A 10,290-nucleotide genomic window follows, 5' to 3' on the forward strand; every position below is an offset into this window, starting at 1 on the left:
CATTCGGCCTCTCCAGTGCCCCACGAGTCTTTACCAAGACCATGACATAGACGATTGGCTCCTAGTGGCGCCTTCCAAAACCGCCCTAATCTCAAACGTCTCAAACGTCGCAGAGACTCTGTCACTATTAGAGAATCTGGGCCTTCAAGTCAACAGGCAAAAATCTCACTTGTCTCCAGTCCAGTGCATACAGTATATCGGTGCAATCCTGGATTCACAGACATGCATGGCTTATCTGCCCAAATACAGGGCATCAGATATTATTTCACTGGCCACCGTCGTCCAAACCCACCCGTACGTCACTGCCGTCGACATTCAGAGGCTGCTAGGTCTAATGGCGGCAACCACGTCCATCCTCGTCTTTGCAAGCCTCAAAATGCGTCCCTTACAATTGTGGTTCATTCGTCACTATGACCTGTCGAGAAACGCACATACTGTCGTCCTCTCCCCTCCTCCCAGCATACAAGACTCTTTACTTTGGTGGACTCTCCCTGCCAATATCCTTCAGGGAGCGCCCTTTCACCCTCCGTCACCAGAGGTCACGATAACTACCGATGCCTCCTTGACAGGATGGGGTGCACACTCCATGGGACTGTCTGTAGGAGACAAATGGGCTGCCCACATGAGGAGAAAACACATAAACTTCCTCGAACTCATAGCCATACGGCACGCCGTCACTTCCTTCCCTTACTCAAGGGAAAATGTGTCACTGTCCTGATGGACAATACCACAGCGATGTCGCATATCAACAGGCGGGGGGGGGGCACAGTGTCCCAACGCCTATGCAACCTGGCCATCCAGCTGTGAGAGTTGTGCATCGACAACGACATATGCATCGTGGCCACTCACATCCCAGGCCACATGAACGTGCAGGCAGACCATCTAAGTCGAGCCGGACTCAGCCTACACGAGTGGGGGATGAACCCAAAATATCTCCTCCCACTCTTCCACAAGTGGGGGACTCCCCTAGTCGACGCCTTTGTGACCAGAACCAACAGAAAATGTCATCTGTTCTGCAGTCGAGGAGGCAAAGACCCACAATCTTTGGGAGACGGCCTCCTTTACCCTTGGTCATTGGGACTCCTTTACCTGTTCCCCCCCTTACCTCTGCTTCTGAGAGTGGTCCGCAAGATTCTCAAGGAAGCCACAGACTGTATCCTAGTGTTACCATGGTGGCCAAGACAACCTCGGGGCTTTCCCACTCTTCGTTGAAAGTTTATTTGGCCGCCCTTTCGGCCTACCATGTTCCAGTGGAAGTATGTACTTTGTTTTCACATCTGATTTCGAAACGATTTTTAAAAGGTTTGCTTCACCTTTACCCTCCTGTCAGGACTCAAGTTACTCCATGGGACCTTCCTCTAGTTCTACGCCAGCTGACGAGGAAGCCCTTCGAGCCACTCGCAACTTGTGAGCTCAAACTCCTGGCTTGGAAAACGGCCTTTTTAATTGCCATCACCTCGGCTAGGCGAGTGGGAGAGATACTGGCTTTCCGACACGATACACCCTATCTGTCGTTTCTGCCAGATAGAGTCCGCCTAGTACCGGACATCTCCTTCCTGCCGAAGGTGGTGTCAGAGTTCAACCTGCAGGCTGAGGTCTTCCTCCCAGACGTCTTTCCAAACCCTACATCAGCAGAGAACATTTTGCTACACACTCTAGATGTCAAGCGGGCTCTCTTGTTCTATCTGCAAAGAACGCATCCAACCAGACGAGACCCACAACTATTCGTTTCATACGTTTTGGCACGGCTAGGCAGTCGCATCACGGCTCAGCGCCTCTCAAAGTGGATTGTAGGTCTAATCCAACTCTGTTACCTACTCGTGAAGCAGCCATTGCCTGGCCCTATCAGGGCTCATTCCACCAGTGCTTTCGTGACTTCCACTGCCTTCCTACACGGAGTGCCACTGCTGGACATTTGCAGAGCCGCTACGCGGGCCACGCCTAATACCTTCATCAGGCACTACGTCCTAGACGTCCATACGAACACCAGTAGCAACATGGGACGTCACATTCTGTCTTCGGCTACGCAGTAGAAGACCTGCCAGCACCCACCTCCAGGTAGGCTACTGCTCTCTAATCTTCCATGGGTGTGAAGCACAGAGACTGCGTTGAAGATAACCACATTGCTTACCAGTAACTGGTGATCTTCGAGTGGTCATCTGTGCATTCACACCACCCGCCCTCCTTCCCCGCTGCTGTCAGCTTCTACATTTTGAATGGGGGTTGATTTGTGGCGGTACTTTGAAGGAACTGGTGGGATGTCCTCGCCCACCCCTCTGGGCATGCGCTGTGGGGTTCCTGCGCATGCCCGGAGGGACTGGGCATGAAAATCCGTTAAAAAAGAGCTTGCTACAGCACCGATCGATCCAGCGCGTGTGCACTGAATCCCATGGGTGTGAATGCACAGATGACCACTCGAAGATCACCAGTTACTGGTAAGCAACCTGCTTTTTTTTAACTTTGGCTGGTTTTAATGCTGGGCTTTATAGCTTATTAATAGTTAACAGCTTTTATGGTGCGTAATGCTTTATTATACTTTGTAACCTGCCTCAAGCAGGTTTTCTGGAGAGGTGTCGTTGAAATTTTCTAAATAAGTAAATAGACTGATGTCTTGATTCTGGAGCAGTCTCCTTTACTTTACACATTCAGAATTCTGGTCCAGAGGCTTCCTTGGATGCAAAAAGACAGTATTGCAACCTTATACATCTCTCTGTGGTATCTGTCAACTTGGCAGCAATGCTTTCTCATTCTAGGTAACCAGCAGAATGAAAACTCACTACTCTTTGAGATGGGAGGTACTTCCCTCTGAAAAACTGTATCATGCAACAACAAATTTTTTTTTTGTTTTTGTGTTTTGTTTTTGTATTACTGAAGTAAATAGTTTATCTTTTTTTAAAAACCCAGCAAATATTAATAGTGTCCTTCAGAGCTCTATTAGCATAAAGTGCTTTTACTGCTGCAGTTGGGTTTATGTTTCAGATTCCTGCTTTACCATAAAGTTTGTATGATTCAGGGGTTGATCATTTAATGTTGTGAACCCAATAGTGCTTCTGTATCTCTGGGCTGTGTATGGGGGGGGGGGGAGAAGGTGTTTATAGTGCAGTATGCAGTAGAAAGAAGTGAGATCGTATGCATTTTGGTACCATTCTCTATGCTTTGTCTTCATAGGCTATCCAGTGCTAGCTCCTGCTGCTTACTATGACCAAACAGGTGCTCTCGTGGTGAATACAGGGGCTAGAAATGGCCTGGGAGCCCCAGTCCGACTGGTAGCCCCTGCTCCTGTTATCATCAGTTCCTCAGCAGCACAAGCAGGCAAGTCTTTTTTTCTGGGTAATCATATTTCTGTGCATGATGGGTAATATTTCTGAATCCTGCCAGGACTGACTGGAAACGTGGAACTGCAGATTCTAGAACAGGGGTGTCGAATGGATTTGTTATGAGGGCCAGATCTTTGTTGGGCCGGGCCATGTGTGTCATAAAATGTAATGCCAGGTACTGGAGGTATAAACTTTATGAAGGACACAGACAAACACAATTAAAGATTTTTTAAATAGAACATGCTTAAAACACTAGCACTCTTGAAATATTTTGTCTATTTAAAAGTCTTCGATAACTGACACCTCTTGCTCTGAACTATTGCAGCAAAATGTCTGTGCTGTAGCAATCTTGAGTATGCTGTTCAGGTGTGTATCTGTAAGCTGCAGACCTCCTTTTGATTTATTGACTTTCATTATAGAAATCTCATGCTCAGTGTTCTGAGCCTAGGACTCGGGAAAATATGAAATGGCTGGGCATTGTGAGCTTCTGTACAAAAGTTGCTTCATGTGCTGGTCAAGAACATGAGAAGGCATCCTAACACAGACTGAGGGCTGTTTGTTTGTCTACAAAACTATAGTCTTCCCCAGAGAAATAACTACAACTTCCTATAAAGGAAATGTGCTGGGTGAACTTGGTCTGGACACACACTCTCAGCCTAATCCACCTCACTCGCTTGTTGTTATTCCTCCTTAAAAATAGTTCACATTTCTTTCTTACTGAGAAAGACAGGATCATGAGGGCATGAACGCAGTGAAAAGGGGGAGGAAACCCAGTTGCACCCAGGAGAGCCCTGATGGGCCTCCCTAGATGGGAGCACATCTGGCCGGTGCTGAAGGCGCTGCACTGGCTGCCATTTGCTTCAAGGTGCTGGTACTTACCTTTAAAGCCCTATATGGCCAGGGGCCGACATACCTGAGGGACTGCCTTTCCCCATACAAACCCCAGAGAGCACTACGGTTGGGGTCACAACATCAGTTAATTATTCCAGGCCCCAAGGATGCCAGGCTCGCCATTACGAGGGCCAGGGCCTTTTCAGTAGCAGCTCCTCTCTGGTGGAATGAGCTCCCAGAGGAGATCAGGGGCCTGCGGGATCTTCCACAGTTCCGCAGGGCCTGCAAGACGGAGCTCTTTCACCAGGCTTTTAACTAGGAGCCGCCACTACCACTACCACCAACTATCACTATTATTAACATTGGTGGTAGACGGCTGGCCCTGCTTGGAGATCGAGCCACAATGCTTTGGGATGCTGGAATACTGAATCGGGTTTTGGTATTACATCTTTCGCATGCCACTTTTTATATACTGTATGAACGAACAATATTGTGAGCACTTTATTGTGAATTGTTTATTGTGAATTGTCTATTTTAAGACAATTTTAACTTGTTTATAGTTGTTTTATGTGGATCTGGCACATGGTGCCGAGAAATATGTGAGCCGCCCTGAGCCCGTTCGTGGGGAGGGCGGGATAGAAATACAACAAATAAATAAATAAATAAGGAGCCAAACAGAATACACACACACTATAATACCAGTAGCTCATAAAGTAGACGTTTTGCTCACAAGACTCCACAGCTTAGAGGGAGCATTGGTGTGGGGGGGTACTACGAAACCTAAAAACAGAGTACTTCTGTTTGCACTTGCGCAGAAATTTCCCTCGGCAACTCAAGCAGTGCCACTGCAGGGGGGAAGGGGAGCAGCAATCGCCGTCTCTCCTGGTGGTGGCTGGAGGAGAAAGATGGCCAGGCTGGAAGGAACCTTGGGTGCCAGTAGAGGAGCGGGGCCTGCTCCAGCTACCAGGGCTCTCAAAAGGTAGCCGTGGACCAGCAGAGAGGTGGCGGGAGGAACTTCAGGCTGAAGTGGCTCTTCAGGACGCTGTCTAGGTCACCAAGCTGAAGCCTTCCTCGACTCTTTAAAATCCCTACCATCTCCCCCCCCCCCAAAAAAACATATCCAATAGTACGAGTTGCTTGCCCTTGGAGCAGTCATATCTCCCAAGCCCAGACTCTTGCAGGGGTGCAGCAGGCTGCTCTGCCTCGGGAGAGATTGCAGCAGTGCAGCAGATCGACCGTCTTCCGTGGGGATTGGTCCTAAAAAGAGGAGCAGTCAGCATATTTTTTCTTTGCGGCACTCCAGGAATTCTCTAAACTAAGGGCACACCAGTCTGGGTGTCTCCTAGAAATTGTCTCTGGCTGGCTTTGTCATGCAGGGTACTTATCAAATACATAAAGCACAGTATATGCAGGGGCTCCAAACTGCATTTGTGTTAGGTTGTTCTTTAACTTGCCTTTGCATTCTCTGTTTTTCTGTTTCTTTTTTTGCAGCTGTCGCAGCTGCAGCTGCTTCAGCAAACGGTGCTGCCGGTGGTCTAGCGGGAACAACCAACGGCCCCTTCCGCCCTCTCGGGACTCAGCAACCCCAGCCGCAGCAGCAGCCCACCAGCAACCTGGCCTCCAGCTCCTTCTACGGCAACAACTCCCTCACTAGCAATTCCCAGAGCAGTTCGCTCTTCTCTCAGGGCTCTGCCCAGCCGGCCAACACTTCCCTCGGCTTTGGGAGCAGCAGTTCTCTTGGTGCTACGCTGGGATCTGCGCTGGGGGGCTTTGGGACAGCAGGTAGGGGGGGCAGAGCTGGCATTTTGGGGAGGGAGACGGTGCGTGAGTTGGATGAAAAGTGGGAGGGAGGATAAGGGTATGATCTGGCAGGTTGGTTCTGGATGCAACTCACAGTTCTGCGCCTGCTATAGCAAATGGAAAAGTAACAGTAGAGCACATAGAAAAAGGTCCCCAATGTGGTGCCAGTGGGCTCCATGGTGCCCACTGACTACTTTCCTGGTGCCCACCAAGTGATTTTAGAAAGTGGGCAGGACCGAGTACTTTTGCCCAACAAGGCTTCTGATTAACTACTGGATATTTGATTGGCTGTGCAGATTTTTTTTAAATGTTGCTTTGGCAGCAGCTGTCCCCACAGCACAAGGATCTGCACACTGTGTTATTGAAGTTAAGGTGTAGCCATCATTCTGTGGCAGGCTCCACCTCTTGCAGCAGCCATTTTGTTGCTGCCACCCACTGTGCCGTGTCAGGATTTCAAATGTGCCTGCAGACTTGAAAAGGTTAGGGGGACCCCTGCATAAGAACATAAGAAAAGCCCTCCTGGATCAGCCCAGTGGTGCATCTGGTCCAGCAACCCATTTCACAGAATGGCCAACCAGTAGGCCTGGAGGGCCAACGAACAGGGCACAGACGCCAAGGACTTCTGCTGATGTTGCCTCCTGGCACTGGGTTTCTTAAGTTTATTGCCTCTGGATATGGATGTCCATTTTAGTTGCCATGGCTAGTATCTATTGATGAATCCTATCCTCCATGAATCTGTGTAACACCCATTTATCCATGCTTTATCCATGCTTGTGGCTATGATTTAGTCCACTGGTGGCAAATGCCACAGTTTAATTATTTGTTAAGAAGAATTTCTTTTTGTCTGTCCTGTAACACTTGCCCATCAATTTTACTACGTGCCCCCAAGCATTGGTATTGTGGGAGAAGGAGAAAAACACCTTAAGTGGTGGTTCCATTTGCCTATTAGGCAGACCTAATAATGATCATGCTTAAGGCATTTCTGTTGGACGTCTGATAACCCAAGCACTTCACATTGTTTGTTGTATCCTCCTTACAACAACAGCTTTCTAAATAGAGACCAGTGTTATTATCCCCATATTATATATTTGGAGAGGGGCTGAAAGAAAACAGCCACCCAGCAAGTACATGACTGAGGTGAAATGTGAACTGGCCCCTTCCTGGGAATCACAGCTCCTTCCCCTCCACTACACCTGCTCTCAGGACAAGCAGCTAGCGCTCATTAGATATGCAGAGTTAGACCCTGAACAGAAGAAAGTGTTCATCATACCTTCTGCTCACTGAAGATTTTGACAGCTTGCCCCAATTAACTCCCACTTCCCCTGTCCTGTCCGAGTTGTGTTGGACCCCTGAGATCCCTGTTCCAGAGCCTTCCGTTCTCCAGCGTTGGAGTGTCTCATTCTACCACCTCCTAAGAACATAAGAAGAGCCCTGCTGGGCCAGACCAGTGGTCCATCTAGTCTGGCATCCTGTCTCATACAGTGGCCAACCAGCTCCTCTGGACAGCCAACAGCAGGGCACATAGAGGCCGAGGCCTTCCCCTGATGTTGCCTCCTGGCTCTGTGATTCAGAGGCTGAGTGCCTGTGAATGTGGAGGTTTCCCACAGTCACCATGGCTAGTAGCCACTGACAAACGTATCCTCCTCTTTTTTCCCCATTTCAGTTGCAAACTCCAACACAGGCAGCGGCTCTCGCCGAGATTCCCTAACAGGCAGCAGTGAACTGTATAAGAGGACATCGAGCAATCTGACTCCGATCGGGCACAGCTTTTACAATGGCCTTGGCTTTTCCTCTTCTCCGGGCCCCGTCGGTATGCCTTTGCCTAGCCAAGGGCCTGGCCATTCTCAGACTCCCCCGCCCTCCTTATCTTCTCATGGATCCTCTTCGAGCCTAAACCTTGGTAAGGGGTGCAGCAGTTACGGTATCATGACTGTGGAACGAACGGCATAAACTGGGTTAGCTTAGCATTCAGGTGAGGCAGCTGGTTGCTCCTCAACTCGTTATGTGGGTTTTCTCGTACATGTTCTGAATCTGTAGAAAAAATAACCGCTTCACTGAAAAAGGGGTTGCTTGCATTTGTTCATCATCATGGCTTCTGTGTGATCTCACATGTGTGCCTGCACAGAAGACCTCTCAATACAGGTAAGTGCAAATGAGTGTGTTCATGCCACAGGTGCAAGTGATGGGGGAGGAATGTGGAGAAATCAGTGAGCTGCTTTGCTGTTTTCTGCCATCCCAAAGGTGGGGGAAGAGCCGTCCCCTTTTATGATGGACTGCTGGTGCTTCCAGAGCCAGGCAGTAAAAGGTGGCAGGAAGGAAAGCCTTGGGTGTTGTCCCTTTCATTAGGGTAATCCTAGCAATGTTCTCTGCCTCCATGGGTTGTTCCTTGGGTTGAAGGAAGAGTTCCTTCAACTTGGCCCTGACAGGTGTAAGCTGATCGCATCAGCTTACACTGTGTAATCTGCCATGAATCTCAGTGAGAAAGGTGAGCCATACATATAGGGCAGGAAGGGTTGCATCAGTGCTTAGTTCTTGTGGCCCTTTCTTACATACCCAGGGAAATGCATTTGAGTGAATACAGTATCCCTCATTTCGATTTCATATCCCTCATTGCTGGCTGTAGCCCATTTTTTAAATAACATATATCCTGGTTTTCTCCCTGATGGTGAACCCAAAGCAACTTTTCAGACTGTTGCTCCCTCCTTTACTTAATCTTCACAACAACTTTGTGAGGGTAGAACAAAGTTTGAGTCCAGCAGCACCTTTAAGAACAGCAAAGTTTAATACTTCTGGGTGTATGCACACTTCTTCAGATGCCTGCATATGAAAGCTTCTATCCAGAATTAAACTTTGTTGGTCTTAAAGTTGCCACTGGATTCAAACTTCATTCTGTTGCTTCATTCTGTTGCTTCAGACCAACATGGCTTACCCTAACTTTGTGAGGGTAGGTTGGGGGACCCTGGAAACCTAGGAATTGGAATATAAGGGGTAAAACAATCATACAGGTCAAGAGCTTTAAATACCTGGGAGTGAATTTTCGTCACAATCTTAGTTGGGCAACACACAGAACAGAGGCAATTAAAATGGTGAATTGCTGTGTGCTTGCACTTACGCGGTTTTATTATACTAAGGGCAATCAGTACGTGCCAGCAGCTATTAAAGTGTTTGTACTCCAAACTATTGCTAAGCTCCTTCATGGTACCCCTATTTGGATCACAGCCTTTAACAAGGCAGTTGAACAACTGCAATCCAAATTTCTGAGGAAAATTCTGGGGTTGCCTTCGTGCGTCTCCTACGCTGCCATTTGTTTGGAGCTTAATCAGAGAAGGTTGGAGACAAAGGCGTGGATCATCACCTTTAGATTCTGGCTGCGTTTGCATTTTAGATGCACTCATAATAGCCTTGCTGCCTATATGTTGAAAGATTCCCATCCCTCTGCTTGGCTCTCGGCTATTGAAAAGAAAATTAATTCTATTAGTTTTAATCTGAACGATTTTGTCACTTTAACAGAGAGGGAGGTTTTTATTCTGCTTAAGCAGAGACTTATTGATATAGAACTGCAAGAGCTCAGAGCTCTTGCTTCCAGTAGGTGCTCCTCAGTTAGATAGGCCTATCCACTCTCTGGTGCTCCACCACAATATTTTTTCTCCCTGATATCACCGCAATTGTGCAGAGCTTACATGCTAGCACGGTTCAATGTTCTCCCCTCTGCTATTCTTGAGGGGAGATATAAGAAAATCCCTTATGCAATTAGATATTGTGGATGCAATAAGAGAGAAATAGAAACAGTTGAGCATGTACTTTTATGTTTTAATTTGCTAAACGACATTTGAGCGAAATTTGTGGAAGTCCCCCTTAGCAAGGTAGCATGCCAACCGGACGGAAGCAAGCTACACTACCTCCTTACTTCTCGAGATTCGGAGATTATTGAATTGACTGCCAAGTTCTTTTATGATCTTATAAAATGGAAAAATGTCCCTGATCATTCTAATTGAGTTCAATGAGTTTGTATAATTTAATTCAAGGTTTTGTGGTTGGGCAAAATTTTATCTTGCTATAATTTAAGATCATATAAATAGACATACCTTTGTAATGCTTTTAGAATTATTTATTTTCCACAAATTTTATAGGATTGTTTTACCCTAATGGCAACTGTCTAATATTTTATGCCAATAAAAGGTATTTGTTTGTTGTTTGTTGTTGTGAGGGTAAGTTAGGCTGAGAGATTGTGATGGGCTCAAGGTTTCCTGGTGGGCTTCCATGGTTCGGGGATGGATTTGAACCCAGTCAACCTAGGCGGACGTGCTAGCCACTGTGCCACCAGCCCTCCAGGGGAAAGAGA

At 47.5% G+C, this 10,290-nt stretch overlaps 1 protein-coding gene across 5 annotated transcripts in view; it reads left to right on the forward strand.

The window, feature by feature from the left end:
• Positions 1-10,290, forward strand: part of PUM1 (pumilio RNA binding family member 1) — a 116,959-nt gene that overhangs the window by 73,113 nt on the left and 33,556 nt on the right. For all 5 annotated transcript variants that reach the window (XM_015423384.1, XM_015423383.1, XM_015423379.1 and 2 more), the window contains exons 12-14: positions 3,169-3,312; positions 5,640-5,930; positions 7,612-7,848. In XM_015423384.1, the coding sequence (XP_015278870.1) occupies positions 3,169-3,312; positions 5,640-5,930; positions 7,612-7,848 (672 nt within the window). The remainder of the gene's footprint in view (positions 1-3,168; positions 3,313-5,639; positions 5,931-7,611; positions 7,849-10,290) is intronic.

This window comes from Gekko japonicus, unplaced genomic scaffold, assembly GCF_001447785.1.
Source record: "Gekko japonicus isolate JY-2015 unplaced genomic scaffold, Gekko_japonicus_V1.1 scaffold1743, whole genome shotgun sequence".
Lineage (NCBI taxonomy): Eukaryota > Metazoa > Chordata > Lepidosauria > Squamata > Gekkonidae > Gekko > Gekko japonicus.